General features: G+C 59.7%; 1 protein-coding gene across 1 annotated transcript in view; it reads left to right on the forward strand.

Moving 5' to 3' along the window:
- The window catches only part of RYR1 (ryanodine receptor 1), a gene marked incomplete at its 5' end in the record, with an annotated part of 115,149 nt that overhangs the window by 49,941 nt on the left and 44,122 nt on the right, over positions 1–21,086 (forward strand). Inside the window, 18 exon segments of the mRNA XM_033083988.1 lie at positions 2,580–2,853; positions 5,492–5,606; positions 5,680–5,812; positions 8,153–8,247; positions 8,492–8,627; positions 9,874–10,054; positions 11,460–11,571; positions 11,661–11,781; positions 13,083–13,252; positions 14,159–14,379; positions 15,297–15,387; positions 15,465–15,605; positions 16,773–16,936; positions 17,032–17,110; positions 17,910–17,999; positions 18,802–18,942; positions 19,609–19,686; positions 20,364–20,439. Coding sequence (XP_032939879.1) covers positions 2,580–2,853; positions 5,492–5,606; positions 5,680–5,812; positions 8,153–8,247; positions 8,492–8,627; positions 9,874–10,054; positions 11,460–11,571; positions 11,661–11,781; positions 13,083–13,252; positions 14,159–14,379; positions 15,297–15,387; positions 15,465–15,605; positions 16,773–16,936; positions 17,032–17,110; positions 17,910–17,999; positions 18,802–18,942; positions 19,609–19,686; positions 20,364–20,439 — 2,418 coding nt within the window.

Here is a 21,086-nt window from a genome sequence, read left to right on the forward strand (position 1 = left end):
CGTGTCCCCAGGCACCCTGCAGGAGCTGATCTCGCAGACCATGGTGCACTGGGCACAGGAATCCCTGTGTCCCCAATGTCACTGATGTCCCCAATGTCCCTGATGTCCCTGTCCCTGTCCCCAGGCACCCTGCAGGAGCTGATCTCCCAGACCATGGTGCACTGGGCACAGGAATCCCTGTGTCCCCAATGTCCCTGATCTCTCTGATCTCTCTGTACTCTCTGATCTCTCTGATCTCTCTGATCTCTGATGTCCCCAATGTCCCCAATGTCCCTGATCTCTCTGATCTCTCTGTACTCTCTGATCTCTCTGATGTCCCCAATGTCACTGATGTCCCTGATGTCCCCAATGTCCCTGTCCCCAGGCACCCTGCAGGAGCTGATCTCGCAGACCATGGTGCACTGGGCGCAGGAATCCCTGTGTCCCCAATGTCCCCAATGTCTCTGATCTCTCTGATGTCCCTGCTGTCCCTGCTGTCCCCAGGCACTCTCCAGTAGCTGATCTCTCAGACCATGGTGCACTGGGCGCAGGAATCCCTGTGTCCCCAATGATCTCTCTGATCTCTGATGTCCCCAATGTCACTGATGTCCCCAATGTCACTGATGTCCCCAATGTCCCTGTCTCTGTCCCCAGGCACCCTCCAGGACCTGATTTCACAGACCATGGCGCACTGGGCGCAGGAATCCCTGTGTCCCCAATGTCCCTGATCTGATGTCCCTGCTGTCCCTGCTGCCCCCAGGCACCCTCCAGGAGCTGATTTCCCAGACCATGGTGCACTGGGCGCAGGAATCCCTGTGTCCCCAATGTCCCTGATCTCTCTGATCTCTCTGATCTCTCTGATCTCTGATGTCCCCAATGTCCCTGTCCCTGTCCCTAGGCACTCTCCAGGAGCTGATCTCGCAGACCATGGTGCACTGGGCGCAGGAATCCCTGTGTCCCCAATGTCCCCAATGTCACTGATCTCTCTGATGTCTCTGATGTCTCTGATGTCTCTGATGTCTCTGATCTCTCTGATGTCCCTGTCCCTGTCCCCAGGCACTCTGAAGGAGCTGATTTCCCAGACCATGGTGCACTGGGCGCAGGAATCCCTGTGTCCCCAATGTCCCCAGTGTCCCTGTCCCTGTCCCCAGGCACCCTGCAGGAGCTGATCTCGCAGACCATGGTGCACTGGGCACAGGAGTCACTGTGTCCCCAATGTCACTGATCTCTCTGATCTCTCTGTACTCTCTGATCTCTCTGATGTCCCCAATGTCACTGATGTCCCCAGTGTCCCTGTCCCTGTCCCCAGGCACCCTGCAGGAGCTGATCTCCCAGACCATGGTGCACTGGGCGCAGGATCCCTGTGTCCCCAATGTCCCTGATCTCTCTGATCTCTGATGTCCCCAATGTCCCTGTCCCTGTCCCCAGGCACCCTGCAGGAGCTGATTTCCCAGACCATGGTGCACTGGGCGCATGAATCCCTGTGTCCCCAATGTCCCCAATGTCCCTGATCTCTCTGATCTCTCTGATCTCTGATGTCCCCAATGTCCTTGTCCCTGTCCCTGTCCCCAGGCACCCTGCAGGAGCTGATCTCGCAGACCATGGTGCACTGGGCGCAGGAATCCCTGTGTCCTCAATGTCCCTGATGTCCCTGCTGTCCCCAGTGTCCCTGATCTCTCTGATGTCCCCAGTGTCACTGCTGTCCCTGTCCCCAGACACCCTGCAGGAGCTGATCTCGCAGACCATGGTGCACTGGGCGCAGGAATCCCTGTGTCCCCAATGTCCCCAATGTCCCTGATCTCTCTGATGTCCCCTGTGTCCCCAATGTCACCGATGTCCCCAATGTCCCTGTCCCTGTCCCCAGGCACTCTCCAGGAGATGATCTCGCAGACCATGGTGCACTGGGCGCAGGAATCCCTGTGTCCCCAATGTCACTGATCTCTCTGATGTCCCTGCTGTCCCTGTCCCTGTCCCCAGGCACCCTCCAGGAGCTGATCTCGCAGACCATGGTGCACTGGGCGCAGGAATCCCTGTGTCCCCTATGATCTCTCTGATCTCTGATGTCCCCAGTGTCCCTGTCCCTGTCCCCAGGCACCCTCCAGGAGCTGATCTTGCAGACCATGGTGCACTGGGCGCAGGAATCCCTGTGTCCCCAATGTCCCCAATGTCACAGATCTCTCTGATCTCTCTGATATCTCTGATGTCCCCAGTGTGCCCAGTATCACTGATCTCTCTGCTGTCCCTGTCCCCAGGCACTCTCCAGGAGCTGATTTCCCAGACCATGGTGCACTGGGCGCAGGAATCACTGTGTCCCCAATGTCCCCAATGTCACTGATCTCTCTGATGTCCCCAATGTCACTGATGTCCCTGTCCCTGTCCCCAGGCACTCTTCAGGAGCTGATTTCCCAGACCATGGTGCACTGGTTGCAGGAATCCCTGTGTCCCCAATGTCACTGATGTCCCTGATGTCCCTGTCCCTGTCCCCAGGCACCCTGCAGGAGCTGATCTCGCAGACCATGGTGCACTGGGCGCATGAATCCCTGTGTCCCCAATGTCCCCAATGTCCCTGATCTCTCTGATGTCCCTGTCCCTGTCCCCAGGCACCCTGCAGGAGCTGATTTCCCAGACCATGGTGCACTGGGCGCAGGAATCGTTCATCCAGAGCCCGGCCCTGGTCAGGGCCATGTTCAGCCTGCTGCACCGGCAGTACGACGCGCTGGGCGAGCTGGGCCGCGCCCTGCCCAAGGCCTACGCCATCAGCGCCGCCTCGGTGGCCGACACCACGGCCCTGCTCGAGTGCCTGGGCCAGATCCGCTCGCTGCTCATCGTGCAGATGGGCCCCGAGGAGGAGAACCTCATGATCCAGAGCATCGGGTGAGGGGGGCTGTGTGACACCTGTGTGTCACCTGTGTCACCTGTGTAACTGCTGTGTCATCATTGTGTCACCCTGTGTTACCTTTGTGTTACGGCTGTGTCATCATTGTGTCACCCTGTGTCACCCCTGGGCCCCGAGGAGGAGAACCTCATGATCCAGAGCATCGGGTGAGGGGGGCTGTGTGACACCTGTGTGTCACCTGTGTCACCTGTGTGTCACCTGTGTGTCACCTGTGCCACCTGTGTCATCATTGTGTAACTGCTGTGTCATCATTGTGTCACTCCGTGTTACCTTTGTGTCACCCCTGGGCCCCGAGGAGGAGAACCTCATGATCCAGAGCATTGGGTGAGGGGGGCCCTGTGGCACCTGTGTCACCTATGTGTCACCCTGTGTCACCTTTGTGTTACCTGTGTAACCCTTGTGTAACTGCTCTGTCATTGTATCACCCTGTGTTACCTTTGTGTCACCCCTGGGCCCCAAGGAGGAGAACCTCATGATCCAGAGCATCGGGTGAGGGGAGCTCTGTGGCACCTGTGTCACCTGTGTCACCTGTGTCACCTGTGTGTCACCTGTGTCACCTGTGTCATCATTGTGTAACCACTGTGTCACCCTGTGTCACCCCTGGGCCCCGAGGAGGAGAACCTCATGATCCAGAGCATCGGGTGAGGGGGGCTCTGTGGCACCTGTGGCACCTGTGTCACCTGTGTCACCTTTGTCCCCTTCCAGCACCCCAAATCTGCCTCTGAGGAACCCCCAGTTAACCCCAGTTAACCCCTGGTGCCCCCAGGAACATCATGAACAACAAGGTGTTCTACCAGCACCCCAGATTCCACCTGAGCACCCCAAATCCCACCTGAACACCCCAAATCCCACCTGAGCCCCCCAGATCCCACCTGAACACCCCAAATCCCACCTGAGCCCCCCAGTTAACCCCAGTTAACCCCAGTTAACACCAGATAACCCCAGTTTCTGATCTCCCCAGGAACATCATAAACAACAAGGTGTTCTACCAGCACCCCAAATCTGCCCCTGAGCACCCCAAATCCCACCTGAGCCCCCCAGATCCCACCTGAGCACCCCAGTTAACCCCAGTTAACCCCAGATAACCCCAGTTAACACCAGTTAACACCAGTTAACCCCAGTTAACCCCAGTTTCTGATCTCCCCAGGAACATCATGAACAACAAGGTGTTCTTCCAGCACCCCAAATCCCACCTGAGCACCCCAAATCTGCCCCTGAACACCCCAGTTAACCCCAGTTAACCCCAGTTAACCCCAGTTAACCCCAGTTTCTGGTCCCCTCAGGAACATCATGAACAACAAGGTGTTCTACCAGCACCCCAGATCCCACCTGAACACCCCAAATCTGCCCCTGAGCCCCCCAAATCCCACCTGAGCACCCCAAATCTTCCCCTGAGCCCCCCAGTTAACCTCAGTTAACACCAGTTCCTGGTGCCCCCAGGAACATCATGAACAGCAAGGTGTTCTACCAGCACCCCAAATCCCACCTGAGCACCCCAAATCCCACCTGAGCCCCCCAGTTAACCTCAGTTAACTCCAGTTAACCCCTGTTACCCCCAGGAACATCATGAACAACAAGGTGTTCTACCAGCACCCCAAATCCCACCTGAACACCCCAGTTAACCCCAGTTAACACCAGTTAACCCCAGTTAACCCCAGTTTCTGATCTCCTCAGGAACATCATGAACAACAAGGTGTTCTACCAGCACCCCAGATCCCACCTGAGCACCCCAAATCCCACCTGAACACCCCAAATCCCACCTGAGCACCCCAAATTCCACCTGAACCCCCCAGTTAACCCCAGTTAACCCCAGTTAACCCCAGTTCCTGGTCCCCTCAGGAACATCATGAACAACAAGGTGTTCTACCAGCACCCCAAATCCCACCTGAGCACCCCAAATCTACCCCTGAGCCCCTCAAATCCCACCTGAGCACCCCAGTTAACCCCAGTTAACCCCAATTAACCCCAGTTTCTGATCTCCCCAGGAACATCATAAACAACAAGGTGTTCTACCAGCACCCCAAATCCCACCTGAGCACCCCAAATCCCACCTGAACACCACAGTTAACCCCAGTTAACACCAGTTAACCCCAGTTAACACCAGTTAACCCCAGTTAACCCCAGTTAACACCAGTTCCTGGTCCCACCAGGAACATCATGAACAACAAGGTGTTCTACCAGCACCCCAAATCCCACCTGAGCACCCCAGTTAACCCCAGTTAACACCAGATAACCCCAGTTAACACCAGTTTCTGATCTCCCCAGGAACATCATAAACAACAAGGTGTTCTACCAGCACCCCAAATCCCACCTGAGCCCCCCAGTTAACCCCAGTTAACCCCAGTTAACACCAGTTAACCCCAGTTAACACCAGTTCCTGATCTCCCCAGGAACATCACGAACAACAAGGTGTTCTACCAACACCCCAAATCCCACCTGAGCCCCCCAGATCCCACCTGAGCCCCCCAAATCCCACCTGAGCACCCCAAATCTGCCCCTGAGCCCTTCAAATCCCACCTGAACACCCCAAATCCCACCTGAACACCCCAAATCCCACCTGAGCCCCCCAGTTAACCCCAGTTAACCCCAGTTAACACCAGTTTCTGGTCCCCCCAGGAACATCATGAACAACAAGGTGTTCTACCAGCACCCCAACCTGATGCGGGCCCTGGGCATGCACGAGACGGTGATGCAGGTGATGGTCAGCGTGCTGGGCGGCGGCGAGTCCAAGGTGAGCCCCCCACCCACCCCTGGGACCCCCTGGGACCCCCCAGGACCCCCCTGACCCCCCCCGTGCCCCCCAGGAGATCCGGTTCCCCAAGATGGTGACGAACTGCTGCCGCTTCCTCTGCTACTTCTGCCGCATCAGCCGCCAGAACCAGCGCTCCATGTTCGACCACCTGGGCTACCTGCTGGAGAACAGCGGCATCGGCCTGGGTGAGTGTCCTGGTGTCACCTCTGTCACCTCCCTGTCACCCCCTGGGTCCCTGGTGTCACCCCTGTGTCCCTGGTGTCACCCCCACCTGGGTTACCTGCTGGAGAACAGCAGCATCGGCCTGGGTGAGTGTCCTGGTGTCACCTCTGTCACCTCCCTGTCACCCCCTGTGTCCCTGGTGTCACCTCTGTGTCCCTGGTGTCACCCCTGTCACCCCCCTGTCACCCCCTCTGTCCCTGCTGTCACTCCCACCTGGGCTACCTGCTGGAGAACAACGGCATTGGACTGGGTGAGACCCTGGTGTCACCTCTGTCACCCCCCTGTCACCTCCCTGTCACCTCCTGTGTCCCCTGGTGTCACCCTCTGTGTCCCTGGCGTCACCCCTGTGCCCCTGGTGTCACCCCCTGTGTCCCTTACTGTCACCCCCACCTGGGCTACCTGCTGGAGAACAGCGGCATTGGGCTGGGTGAGTGTCCCTGTCACCTCCCTGTCACCTCCCTGTCACCTCCCTGTCACCCTCTGTGTCCCTGGTGTCACCCTCTGTGTCCCTGGTGTCACCCCTGTCACCTCCCTGTCACCCCCCATGTCCCTGGTGTCACCCCCACCTGGGCTACCTGCTGGAGAACAGCGGCATCGGGCTGGGTGAGTGTCCTGGTGTCACCACTGTCACCTCCCTGTCACCTCCCTGTCACCCCTGTGTCCCTGGTGTCACCCCCACCTGGGCTACCTGCTGGAGAACAGCGGCATTGGGCTGGGTGAGTGTCCCTGTCACCTCCCTGTCACCTCCCTGTCACCCCTGTTACCTCCCTGTCACCCCCCGGGTCCCTGGTGTCACCTCTTGTGTCCCTGGTGTCACCCCTGTGTCCCTGGTGTCACCCCCACCTGGGCTACCTGCTGGAGAACAGCGGGATTGGGTTGGGTGAGTGTCCCTGTCACCTCCCTGTCACCCCTGTGTCCCTGCTGTCACCCCCCTGTCACCCTCTGTGTCCCTGGTGTCACCCCTGTGCCCCTGGTGTCACCCCCACCTGGGCTACCTACTGGAGAACAGCGGCATCGGGCTGGGTGAGTGTCCTGGTGTCACCTCTGTCACCTCCCTGTCACCCCCTGTGTCCCTGCTGTCACCCCCCCATGTCCCTGGTGTCACCTCTTGTGTCCCTGGTGTCACCCCCTGTGTCCCTGGTGTCACCCCCACCTGGGCTACCTGCTGGAGAACAGCGGCATTGGGCTGGGTGAGTGTCCTGGTGTCACCTCTGTCACCTCCCTGTCACCCCCTGTGTCCCTGGTGTCACCCCCTGTGTCCCTGGTGTCACCTCTGTGTCCTTGGTGTCACCCCCACCTGGGCTACCTGCTGGAGAACAGCGGGATTGGGCTGGGTGAGTGTCCTGGTGTCACCTCTGTCACCTCCCTGTCACCCTCTGTGTCCCTGGTGTCACCCCTGTGTCCCTGGTGTCACCCATGTGTCCCTGGTGTCACCCCCACCTGGGCTACCTGCTGGAGAACAGCGGCATTGGGCTGGGTGAGTGTCCCTGTCACCTCCCTGTCACCTCTGTCCCCTCCTTGTCACCCCCTGTGTCCCTGGTGTCACCCCTGTGTCCCTGCTGTCACCCCCATCTGGGCTACCTGCTGGAGAACAGCGGCATTGGGCTGGGTGAGTGTCCTGGTGTCACCTCTGTCACCCCCCTGTCACCTCCCTGTCACCCTCTGTGTCCCTGGTGTCACCCCCTGTGCCCCTGGTGTCACCCCTTGTGTCCCTGGTATCACCCCTGTGTCCCTGGTGTCACCCCTGTCATCCCCCTGTCACCCTCTGTGTCCCCTGGTATCACCCCTGTGTCCCTGGTGTCACTCCTGTGTCCCTGGTGTCACCCCTGTGTCCCTGGTGTCAGCCCCACCTGGGCTACCTGCAGGAGAACAGCGGCATCGGCCTGGGTGAGTGTCCTGCTGTCACCCCTGTCACCTCCCTGTCACCCCCTGTGTCCCTGGTGTCACCCCTGTGTCCCTGGTGTCACCCCCACCTGGGCTACCTGCTGGAGAACAGCGGCATCGGGCTGGGTGAGTGTCCCTGTCACCTCCCTGTCACCTCTGTCCCCTCCCTGTCACCCCCCTGTGTCCCTGCTGTCACCCCCTGTCCCCTCAGTGTCACCCCTGTCCCCTCCCTGTCACCCCCTGTGCCCTTCCTGTCCCCTTGGAGGTCCTGGATGACACCTTGAGGGATGATCTGTGCCCCCCCCACCTTGTCACCTGTGTCCCCCTGACCCCTCTGCCCCCCCCCACTTTGTCACCTGTGTCCCCCTGACCTCTCTGCCCCCTCACTTTGTCACCTGTGTCCCCCCGTGTCCCCCCAGGCATGCAGGGCTCCACCCCCCTGGACGTGGCGGCCGCCTCGGTCATCGACAACAACGAGCTGGCCCTGGCCCTCAAGGAGCAGGACCTGGAGAAGGTGGGGACACCCCAATGTCCCCTGCTGTCCCCTGCTGTCCCCTGCTGTCCCCCAATGTCCCCTGTGTGTCCCTGTCCCCTCACCTGTGCCAGGTGAGCGAGCTGTGCGCTGCAGCGCTGCCCCACGCTGCTGCACCCCTGAACTCTCCGTGTCCCCCGCTGTCCCTTGCTGTCCCCTGCTGTCCCCTGCTGTCACCTGCTGTCCCCTGCTGTCCCCTGATGTCCCCTGATGCCACCTGTGCCAGGTGGTGACGTACCTGGCGAGCTGTGGCCTCCAGAGCTGCCCCATGCTGCTGGCCAAGGGCTACCCCGACATCGGCTGGAACCCCTGCGGGGGCGAGAAGTACCTGGACTTCCTGCGCTTCGCCGTCTTCGTCAACGGTGAGAGGTCCCCAGGTGTCCCCAGGTGTCCCTCAGGTGTCCCCAGGTGTCCCTCAGGTGTCCCCTCAAGGGAGTCCCTTTGTCCCCCCTGGCAACACTACCTGGATTTCTTTCACTTTGTCATCTTTGTCAACGGTGAGAGGTCCCCAGGTGTCCCTCAGGTGTCCCTCAAGTGTGCCCAGGTGTCCCCCAGGTGTGCTCAGGTGTCCCTCAGGTGTCCCCAGGTGTCCCTAGATGTCCCCCAGGTGTCCCTCAGGTGTCCCCAGGTGTGTCCAGGCATCCCTCAGGTGTCCCCAGGTTTCCCTCAGGTATCCCTCAGGTGTCCCTCAGGTATCCCCAGGTGTCCCCAGGTGTCCTCAGGTATCCCCAGGTGTCCCCTAGGTGTCCCCAGGTGTCCCTCAGGTCCCCTCAAGGGAGTCCCTTTGTCCCCCTTGGCAGCACTACCTGGATTTCCTTCACTTTGCCATCTTTGTCAACGGTGAGAGGTCCCCAGGTGTCCCCCAGGTGTCCCTCAGGTGTCCCCAGGTGTCCGTAGATGTCCCTAGATATCCCTCAGGTGTCCTCAGGTGCCCTCAGGTGTCCCTCAGGTGTCCTCAGGTGTCCCCAGGTGTCCGTAGATGTCCCTAGATATCCCTCAGGTGTCCTCAGGTGTCCTCAGGAGTCCCCAGGTATGCCCCAGGTGTCCCCAGGTATCCCCAGGTGTGCCTCAGGTGTCCCCTGGTGTCCCCCAGGTGTTCCCAGGTGTGCACCAGGTGTCCCCAGGTTTCCCTCAGGTGCCCTCAGGTGTCCCCAGGTATCCCTCAGGTGTTCCAAGGTGTCCCCCAGGTGTCCCTAGATGTCTCTCAGGTGACCCCAGGTGTCCCCAGGTGTCCCCAGGTGTCCTCTCCTGTGGGTCTGTGTTTTGGGGGTCCCTCTTAGGGGTCCCTGTGAATTTTGGGGTCCCGTTCCCTCAGGGAATTTCAGGGTGCAGCTGCTGATCTGGGGTCCCTGTTTTGGGGGATTTAGGGTTCCCTGTTTTAGGGGTTTTGTGGGTTTGTTTTTGGGGATTTTGGGGTGTCCCTGTGACTTTTGGGGTGATTTTTGGGGTGATTTTTGGGGTGGTTCCAGGGGAGAGCGTGGAGGAGAACGCCAACGTGGTGGTGCGGCTGCTGATCTGGGTTCCCTGTGCTGAGGATTCTGGGGTTTTTTGGGTTTGTTTTTGGGGATTTTGGGGTGATTTTTGGGGTGACTTTTGGGGTGTTTCCAGGGGAGAGCGTGGAGGAGAACGCCAACGTGGTGGTGCGGCTGCTGATCCGGAGGCCCGAGTGCTTCGGGCCGGCGCTGAGGGGCGAGGGCGGCAGCGGGCTCCTGGCGGCGATCCAGGACGCGCTGAGCATCGCCCAGGACCCCGCGCGCGACGGGCCCAGCGGGCGCCGCGAGAGGAGACCGTGAGGAGTGGGATTGGGGTGGGATTGAGGTTGGGATTGGGATTGGGGTGGGATTGGAACGGGGACCCCGCGCGTGACGGGCTCAGCGGGCGCAAGGAGAGGAGACCGTGAGGAGTGGGATTGGGATTGGGATTGGGATTGGAGTGGGTTTGGGGTGGGATTGGGATGGGATTGGGATGGGATTGGAACAGGGACCCCGCGCGCGACGGGCCCAGCGGGCGCAGGGAGAGGAGACCGTGAGGAGTGGGATGGGATTGGGGTGGGATTGAGATTGGGATTGGGATTGGGATTGGGGTGGGACTGGGGTGGGATTGGGATTGGGATTGGGATTGGGGTGGGGACCCCGCACGCGACAGGCCCAGCGGGCGCCGCGAGAGGAGACCGTGAGGAGTGGGATGGGATTGGGGTGGGATTGGGATTGAGGTGGGATTGGGGTGGGATTGGAACTGGGATTGGGGTGGGATCGGGATGGGATTGGGATGGGATTGGGGTGGGATTGGGATGGGATTGGAACAGGGACCCCGCGCGCGACGGGCCCAGCAGGCGCAGGGAGAGGAGACCGTGAGCAATGGGATTGTGGTGGGATTGGGGTGGGATTGAGATTGGGATTGGGACTGGGGTGGGATTGGAATTGGGATTGGGGTGGGATTGGGATTGGGAATGGGGTGGGAATGGGATTGGGAATGGGGTGGGAATGGGATTGGGATTGGGGTGGGATTGGAAATGGGAATGGGATTGGGACTTGGGACTTGGGATGGGACTGGAAATAGAACTGGGACTGGGATTGGGGTGGGATTGGGAATGAGATTGGGGTGGGACTGGGATGGGATGAGATGAGAATGGGACTGGGATGGGACTGGAAATAGAACTGGGACTGGGATTGGGACTGGGATTGGGATTGGGACTGGGACTGGGACTGGGACTGGGACTGGGACTGGGATGGGATGGGATGGGATGGGATGAGATGAGAATGGGATTGGGATTGGGACTGGGGTGGGACTGGAAATAGAACTGGGACTGGGATTGGGATTGGGATTGGGATTGGGATTGGGACTGGGACTGGGACTGGGACTGGGATGGGATGGGATGGGATGGGATGGGATGGGATGGGATGGGATGGGATGGGATGGGATGGGATGAGATGGGATGGGATGAGATGAGAATGGGATTGGGATTGGGATTGGGACTGGGGTGGGACTGGAAATAGAACTGGGACTGGGATTGGGATTGGGATTGGGATTGGGATTGGGATGGGACTGGGACTGGTGTTGGGACTGGGACTGGGACTGGGATGGGACTGAGGCTGGGACTGGGACTGTGATAGGATTGGGACTGGGACTGGGATGGGACTGAGGCTGGGACTGGGACTCCCCCCAACCCCCTGTGACCCCCCCCGGCCCCCCAGGTTCGGGCCCGAGGAGCCCCCCGAGGAGAACCGGGTGCACCTGGGCCACGCCATCATGTCCTTCTACGCCGCCCTCATCGACCTGCTGGGCCGCTGCGCCCCTGAGATGCATGTACGGCCCTGGGGGGGGCTCAGGGGGGTCCTGGAGGGGTCAGGATTTGGGGTGTGACCCCCCCAATTCTGTGTGACCCCTCCCCACAGCTGATCCAGGCGGGGAAAGGCGAGGCCTTGAGGATCCGGGCGATCCTGCGCTCGCTCGTCCCGCTCGAGGACCTGGTGGGGATCATCAGCCTCCCCCTGCAGATCCCGGCGCTGGGGAAAGGTGGGGAGGGGTCCCCGAAAATGGGGAGGGGTCCCCAAAAGTGGGGAGGGGTCCCCAAACCTATGGGAGGACACCCCAAAGTGTGGGGACAGCCCAAAGTGTGGGGGACACCCCAAAATGGGGGAACCTGGTGGGGATCATCAGCCTCCCCCTGCAGATCCAGGCACTGGGGAAAGGTGGGGAGGGGTCCCCGAAAGTGGAGAGGGGTCCCCAAAAGTGGGGAGGGGTCCCCAAACCTTGGGGGACACCCCAGAATGGGAGGGGAGTCACTGGGATGGGGGACACCCCAAAATGGGGGGATGCTGTGGTTTGGGGAATTCCAGCAGTTTTAGGGGACTCGCAGGGTTTGGGGTGTCTGGGGAATTTTGGGGTCCCCCTGAATGTTGGGGTGCCCCAGATGGGAACATGGTGGAGCCCCCCAATGTCACCAGCCTGGTTTGGGGGGTTGGGGATTCCAGGATTTGGGGCATTCCAGGATCTGTGGAATTCCAGGATTTGGGGATTCCAGGATTTGGGGAATTCCGGGAGTTTTGGGGGATTCCCAGGGTTTGGGGGTCCCTCTGAATTTTGGGATCCCCCATAATTTGGGGGTGCCCCAGATGGGAACGTGGTGGAGCCCCACAATGTCACCAACCAGGTTTGGGGGGTTTGGGGATTCCAGGATTTGGGGAATTCCTGGAGTTTTAGGGGATTCCCAGGGTTTGGGGGTGTCTGGGCACTTCTGGGGTCTCTCTGAATTTTGGGGTCCCCCATAATTTGGGGGTGCCCCAGATGGGAACGTGGTGGAGCCTCCCAATGTCACCAGCCTGGTTTAGGGGGGCTTGGGGATTCCAGGATTTGGGGAATTCCAGGAGTTTTGGGGGATTCCCAGGGTTTGGGGGTGTCTGGGCACTTCCGGGGTCTCTCTGAATTTTGGGGTCCCCCATAATTTAGGGGTGCCCCAGATGGGAACGTGGTGGAGCCCCCCAATGTCACCAGCCAGGTTTGGGGGGGTTGGGGATTCCAGGATTTGGGGAATTCCAGGATTTGGGGATTCCAGGATTTGGGGAATTCCAGGAGTTTTAGGGGATTCCCAGGGTTTGGGGGTCTCTCTGAATTTTGGGGTCCCCCATAATTTTGGGGTGCACCAGATGGGAATGTGGTGGAGCCTCCCAATGTCACCAACCAGGTTTGGGGGTTTGGGGGTTCCAGGATTTGGGGAATTCCAGGAGTTTTGGGGGATTCCCAGGGTTTGGGGGTGTCTGGGCACTTCCGGGGTCTCTCTGAATTTTGGGATCCCCCATAATTTTGGGGTGCCCCAGATGGGAACGTGGTGGAGCCCCGCATGGCCGCCAGCTTCGTCCCCGAGCACAAGGCGCCCATGGTGCTGTTCCTGGACCGCGTGTACGGCGTGCAGAGCCAGGAGTTCCTGCTGCACGTGCTGGAAGTCGGGTTCCTGCCCGACATGCGCGCCGCCGCCTCGCTGGACACGGTGAGGGGCGCCCCAAAACCTCCCTTGGCACCTCAAAACATCCCTGGGGTACCCTAAAATATCCCTGACCACCCTAAAACATCCCTGGGGCACCCTAAAATATCCCTGGCCACCCTAAAACATCCCTGGAGCACCCTAAAACCCTCTGGGGCACCCCAAAACATCCCTGGGGTACCCTAAAATATCCCTGTGGTACCCTGAAATATCCCTGGGGCACCCTAAAACCCCTCTGGGGCACCCCAAAACATCCCTGGGGTACCCTAAAATATCCTTGGGGTTCCCTAAATATCCCTGGGGTACCCAAAAACATCCCTGGGGTACCTTAAAACATCCCTGGGGCACCCTAAACATCCCTGTGTTACCCTAAAATATCCCTGACCACCCTAAAACATCCCTGGGGTACCCCAAAATATCCCTGGGGTACCCTAAAATATCCCTGGGGCACCCAAAACATCCCTGGGGCACCCTAAACATCCCTGGGGTACCCCAAAACATCCCTGGGGCACCTAAAACATCCTTGAGGCACCCTAAAATATTCCTGGGGCACCCTAAAATATCACTGGGGTACCCTAAAACATCCACGGGGTATCCTAAAATATCTCAGGGGCACCCCAAAACACTCTACAGGGGAAAACCTTCCCGGGATGCCCCAAAACCTCCATGGGGCACCCCAAATATTCCCTATGGGATGGATTTGGGGATGCCCCAGATCTCTCTCTGGGATGGATTTGGGGTCACCCCAAATATTCCCCATGGGATGGATTTGGGGTCACCCCAACCTTCCCTGTTGGATACACCCGGAATCCCCCAAATCTCCGCTGTGGGATGGATTTGGGGTCACCCCAACCTTCCCCAAATCTTTCTGGGATGGCTCCGCCCCCGGTGACACCCCCGCCGTCCCCCCAGGCCACGTTCAGCACCACGGAGATGGCGCTGGCCCTGAACCGTTACCTGTGCCTGGCGGTGATGCCGCTCATCACCAAGTGCGCGCCGCTGTTCGCCGGCACCGAGCACCGCGCCATCATGGTGGACTCCATGCTGCACACCATCTACCGGCTGTCGCGCGGCCGCGCCCTCACCAAGGCCCAACGCGACGCCATCGAGGAGTGTCTGATGGCCCTGTGCAGGTGGGAGCCCGGATTGGGCACCGGAGCGGCCGCGTGGTCGCTGAGGGGATGGAGGTGGCCACAAAGCTGGGTCGGCCCTTGTGGTTGACTCAGCTGTCATGGTCAACCCAACTCAATCATCATGGTCAACCCAACCATCATGGCCAGCCCAAACGTCATGGTCAACCCAACCCAACCATCATGGCCAACTCAACCCAACTGCCATGGTCAACCCAACCCCCATGACCAACCCAACCGTCATGGCCAACCTAACTGTCGTGGCCAACCCAACTGTCATGGCCAACCCAACTGTCGTGGCCAGCCCAACCGTCGTGGCCAACTCAACTGTCGTGGTCAACCCAACTCAACCCCTATGGTCAACTCAACACTCATGGTCAACCCAACCCTCATGGCCAACCCAACCCAACTGTCATGATCAACCCAATTCAACACTCATGGTCAACCCAACTGTCATGGTCAACTCAACACTCATGGCCAACCCAACCACCATGGCCAACCCAACCCAACTGTCATGGTCAACCCAACCCTCATGGTCAACTCAACCCTCATGGTCAAACCAACTGTCATGGTGAACCGAACCCAACCCTCATGGTCAACCCAACCCAACTGTCACGGTCAACTCAACCCCCATGGCCAACTCAACTGCCATGGTCAAGCCAATCCCATGGTCAAGCCAACCCTCATGGTCAACCCAACCACCATGGCCAACCCAACCCAACCCTCATGGTCAACTCAACCCTCATGGCCAACCCAACCACCATGGCCAACCCAACTGTTGCGATCAACCCAATCCCTCATGGCCAACCCAAGCCAATCCCATGGCCAACCCAACCCCCTTGTCACCTCCCCAGGTCCCCGGTGCCACCTGGTGGTCTCAGGTGACCCCAAACCCCCTGACCCCCCCCTGTCCCCCCCAGGTACATCCGCCCCTCGATGCTCCAACACCTCCTGCGCCGCCTCGTCTTCGACGTCCCCATCCTCAACGAGTTCGCCAAGATGCCCCTCAAGGTGAGCACCCCAAGGGGGGTCCCCACGGTCCCCCCCAGCCCCCCCGGACCCCACTGACCCCCCGTGTGTCCCCCCAGCTGCTGACCAATCACTACGAGCGCTGCTGGCGCTACTACTGCCTGCCCAGCGGGTGGCCCAACATGGGCGTGAGCTCCGAGGAGGAGCTGCACCTGACCAGGAAACTCTTCTGGGGCATCTTCGACTCCCTGGCACACAAGGTGAGGGGACAGGGGACACGGGGACACTGGGGACATGGGGACATGGGGACATGGGGATGGTGGTACTGGGGACATGGGGACATGGGGATGGTGGCACTGGGGGACACTGGAGAGGAGCTGCACCTGACCAGGAAACTCTTCTGGGGCATCTTCGACTCCCTGGCACACAAGGTGAGGGGACAGGGGACACTGGGGACATGGGGACATGAACATGGTGACACTGGGGACATGGGGACACTGGTGACATGGGGATGGTGGCACTGGTGTCCCCTGTCCCCACAGAAGTTCGAGGCCGAACTGTACAAGCTGGCCATGCCGTGTCTGTGACACAGGGCTGGTGTCACTGCTGTCACTGGTGACACTGGTGACTCAGGGTTGGTGTCCCTGGTGTCCCCCTGGTGTCCCCTGTCCCCACAGAAGTTCGAGGCCGAGCTGTACAAGCTGGCCATGCCGTGTCTGTGACACAGGGCTGGTGGCACTGCTGTCACTGGTGACACTGGTGACACTGGTGACACCGGTGACACTGGTGTCCCCTGTCCCCACAGAAGTTCGAGGCCGAGCTGTACAAGCTGGCCATGCCGTGTCTCTGTGACACAGGGCTGGTGGCACTGGTGACACTGCTGTCACCGGTGACACTGGTGACTCAGGGTTGGTGACAGGTGTCACTGGTGACACTGGTGTCCCTGTCCCTGCTGTCCCCACAGAAGTTCGAGGCCGAGCTGTACAAGCTGGCCATGCCGTGTCTCTGTGACACAGGGCTGGTGACACTGCTGTCACTGGTGTCACTGGTGACACTGGTGACTCAGGGTTGGTGACACCGGTGACACTGTTGTCCCTGTCCCTGTCCCCACAGAAGTTCGAGGCTGAGCTGTACAAGCTGGCCATGCCGTGTCTGTGACACAGGGCTGGTGACACTGCTGTCACTGGTGACACTGGTGACACTGGTGACACTGGTGACTCAGGGCTGCTGTCACTGGTGACACTGGTGACACTGGTGTCCCCCTGGTGTCCCTGTCCCCACAGAAGTTCGAGGCCGAGCTGTACAAGCTGGCCATGCCGTGTCTGTGTGACACAGGGCTGGTGGCACTGCTGTCACTGGTGACACTGGTGACTCAGGGTTGGTGACACTGGTGACACTGGTGACACTGGTGTCCCCTGTCCCCACAGAAGTTCGAGGCCGAGCTGTACAAGCTGGCCATGCCGTGTCTCTGCGCCATCGCCGGCGCGCTCCCGCCCGATTACGTCGACGCCAGTTACTCGTCCCGCACCGAGAAGAAAGCGTCGGTGGACGCCGAGGGCAACTTCGACCCCAAACCCGTGGAGACCCTCAAGTATGGGCCCAGAGAGCTCCTGACCCATCCATCCTCATCCTCATCTGACCCCCGTGTCCCCCCCGTGCCCCCCTGACCGCCCCGTGTCCCCCCAGTGTCATCATCCCCGAGAAGCTCGACACTTTCATCAACAAATACGCCGAGTACACGCATGAGAAGTGGGCCTTCGACAAGGTGGGGACCCCCTGGGACCCCCCGGGACCCCCCTGGGACCCCCTGGGACCCCCTGGGACACCCCCAAATCCGTGAGACCCCCTGGGACACCCCTGGGACCCCCCTGTGACCCCCAAATCTGTGAGACCCCCTGGGACACCCTGAGACCCCCTGGGACACCCCCAAATCCGTGAGACCCCCCTGGGACCCCCTGGGACACCCCTGGGACACCCCTGGGACCCCCCTGGGACACCCCAAATCTGTGAGACCCCCTGGGACACCCCTGGGACCCCCCTGGGACCCCCAAATCTGTGAGACCTCCTGGGACCCCCCTGGGACACCCCTGAGACCCCCCTGGGACACCCCAAATCTGTGAGACCCCCTGGGACACCCCTGGGACCCCCCTGGGACCCCCAAATCTGTGAGACCCCCTGGGACACCCCTGGGACCCCCCAAATCCTTGAGCCCCCCCTGGGACACCCCTGAGACCCCTCTGGGACACCCCAAATCTGTGAGACCCCCCTGGGACCCCCTGGGACACCCCTGAGACCCCCTGAGACCCCCCCAAATCTGTGAGACCCCCTGGGACCCTCCCTGGGACCCCCAAATCCGTGAGACCCCCTGGGACCCTCCCAAATCTCCTCTATCCTCCCAAAATCTCCCCTGTCCCCCCAAATCTTTGTCCTCCCAAATCTCCCCTGTCCCCCCCAAGCTTTGTTACCCCCCCAATCTTTGTTGTCTCCCAATCTTTGTTGCCCCCCCCCAATCTTTGTTGCCCCCCCAATCTTTGCCCCCCTCCCCAATTTTCCGCCCCCCCCAGATCCAGAACAATTGGACGTTCGGCGAGGCCGTGGACGAGGAGGCCAAAACCCACCCCATGCTGAGACCCTACAAAACCTTTTCTGAGAAGGTACCGGAGACCCCCGGCCCCCCCAAACCCGGGGGGGCTCCCCCAGACCCAGAGGGACCCCCCCAAACCTGGGGGACCCCCCAAAAAAACCCCCAGGACCAAGTGGCCACCGCAGAGTCACTCAAAGCCACTCTGGGAGCCCCAAACCCTTTCCCTCTTCCTCCTCGTGGACTCCCCCGATTTTGGGGGTTCCCCCCCGGTTTTGGGGGTTCCTCCCCATTTTGGGGGTCCCTCCTGATCCCCTCAGATTTTGGAGACCCCCCCAAAAACCCCCCAGGACCGAGTGGCCACCCCAGAGCCCCTCAAAGCCACTCTGACCTTTCCCTCCTCTTCCTCATGGACTCCCCCGATTTTGGGGGTCCCCCTCGATTTTGGGGGTTCCTCCGATTTTGAGGGACCCCCTTGAGCCCCTCAGATTTTAGGGAACCCCCTGAGACCTCCCAAAAACCCCCCAGGACCGAGTGGCCACCAAGAGCCCCTCAAAACCACTCTGGGAGTCCCAACCTCTTCCTTCCTCCTCCTCATGGACTCCCCCGATTTTGGGGGTTCCCCCTCCTCTTTTAGGGGTCCTTCCCATTTTGGGAGTCCCCCCTGAACCCCTCAGATTTTGGGGGACCCCCCAAAAAACCCCCAGGACCGAGTGGCCACCACAGAGCCCCTCAAAGCCACTCTGGGAGCTCCAAATCTTTTCCCTCCTCTTCCTCATGGATTCCCCCGATTTTGGCGGTTCCTCCCCATTTTGGGGGTTCCCTCGATTTTGGGGGACCCCCCTGAACCCCCCCAATTTTCGGGGTGCCCCCAGGACAAGGAGATTTACCGGTGGCCCATCAAGGAGTCGCTCAAGGCCATGCTGGCCTGGGAGTGGACGGTGGAGAAAGCGCGGGAGGGCGAGGACGAGAGGGCGGAGAAGAAGAAAACGCGAAAAATCTCCCAAAATGCTCAGGTGGGACCCCAAAAACACCTGGGGGGAACCCCAAAAATACCTTGGGGACCCCAAAATTATCTGGGACAGGTTTGGGGTGTGGAGAAGGGAAAGGGGAGGACGAGAGAGTGGAGAAGAAAACACGAAAAATTTCCCAAAATGCTCAGGTGGGACCCCGAAAACACCTGGAGGGGACCCCAAAAATACCTGGAGAACCCCAAAAATACCTGGGGGGGACCCCAAAAACACCTGGGGGGAACCCCAAAAATACCTTGGGGACCCCAAAATTATCTGGGACAAGTTTGGGGTGTGGAGAAGGGGAGGGAGGACGAGAGGGCGGAGAAGAAGAAAACGCGAAAAATCTCCCAAAATGCTCAGGTGGGACCCCGAAAACACCTGGGTGGGGCCCCAAAAACACCTGGGGGAACCCAAAAACACCTGGGGGAACCCAAAAATATCGAGAGGGGACCCCAAAATTATCTGGGACAGGTTTGGGGTGTGGAGAAGGGAAGGGGAGGATGAGAGGGCAGAGAAGAAGAAAACACGAAAAATCTCCCAAAATGCTCAGGTGGGACCCCAAAAATACCTGGGGGGGACCCCAGAATGGTCTCTGGGGGTGCTGGGGTCAATGGGGACCCTCCCCAAATTTCGGGGTCCCCCCTGACCCCCCTCCCTTTCCCCCCCCAGGCCACCTACGACCCCTCCCACGGGTACAGCCCCCAGCCCGTGGACCTGAGCGGGGTCACCCTGTCCAGGGAGCTGCAGGTGAGCGCCACAAGTGGCACCAGGTGGCACCAAGTGTCATCAAATGTCACCCCAGTGTCACCAAGTGTCACCCCAGTGTCACCCACTGGCACCCAAACCCCTCAAAATCTTCCCAAATCCCCCCAAATCCTCCCCAAATTCCCCTCAAATCTCCACAAATCCCCCTAAAAACACCTAAATCCCCCCAAATCCTCCCCAAATCTCCTAAAACCTCCCAAAATTCATCCAAATCCCCCTAAATCCCCCCAAATCCCCTGAAATCCTCCCCAAATCCTCCCCAAATCCCCCCTAAATCCCCTCAAATCCTCCCTGAATCCCCCTAAAAACCCCCAAAATTCCTCCCAAACTCCCAAAATTCCCCTCAAATCCCCCCAAAGCTCCTAAAACCAGCCAAAATTCCCCCTAAATCCCCCTAAAACCACCCCAAAATTCACCCAAATCTCCCTAAATCTCCTAAAACCGCCCTAAATCCTCCCCAAATCCCCCCTAAATCCCCTCAAATCCTCCCCAAATCCCCCTAAATCTCCTAAAACCACCCAAAATTCACCCAAATCCCCCAAAATTCCCCTGAAATCCCCTCAAACCTCCCCAAATCCCCCCAAATTCCCCCCTAAATCCCCTCAAACCCCCCAAAATCCCCCCTAAACCCCCCCTCAAATCCCCCCAAATCCCCCCAGGCCATGGCAGAGCAGCTGGCTGAGAATTACCACAACACCTGGGGCCGAAAGAAGAAACTGGAGCTGGAGGCCAAGGGTGAGACCCCTCCCCAAATTATGGGGGGACCCCTGGGACACCCCTGGGACATCCCTGGGGCACCCCCAAGGGTGAGACCCCTCCCCAAATTATGGGGGAACCCCCTGGGACACCCCTGGGACATCCCTGGGGCACCTCTGGGACATCCCTGGGACACCCCTCAAGGGTGAGACCCCTCCCCAAATTATGGGGGGAAACCCCCTGGACACCCCTGGGACCCCTTGGGACCCCTCCCCAAATTTGGGGGGGTGCAGGGTGTTGATTTGGGGGGGTTTCAATGCTGATTTTGGGGGGTTCTGAGGCAGTTTTGTGGTCTCTAATCCCGATTTTGGGGTCTGGGGGTGTTCAGGGTGATGATTTTGGGGTTCAATCCCAATTTTGGGGTTCAGGGGGGGTTCAGGGTGATGATTTTGGGGTCTCTAATCCCGATTTTGGGGTTCAGGGGGATTCAGGGTGATGATTTTGGGGTTCAATCCCAATTTAGGGATTATGGGGGGGTTCATGGTGATGATTTTGGGGTCTCTAATCCTGATTTTGGGGTTTGGGGGGGTTCAGGGTGATGATTTTGGGATTCAATCCCAATTTAGGGATTATGGGGGGGTTCAGGGTGATGATTTTGGGGCTCAGGGGGGTTCAGGGTGATAATT

The sequence above is a fragment of the Catharus ustulatus genome, chromosome 34 (genome assembly GCF_009819885.2).
Source record: "Catharus ustulatus isolate bCatUst1 chromosome 34, bCatUst1.pri.v2, whole genome shotgun sequence".
Taxonomy (NCBI): domain Eukaryota; kingdom Metazoa; phylum Chordata; class Aves; order Passeriformes; family Turdidae; genus Catharus; species Catharus ustulatus.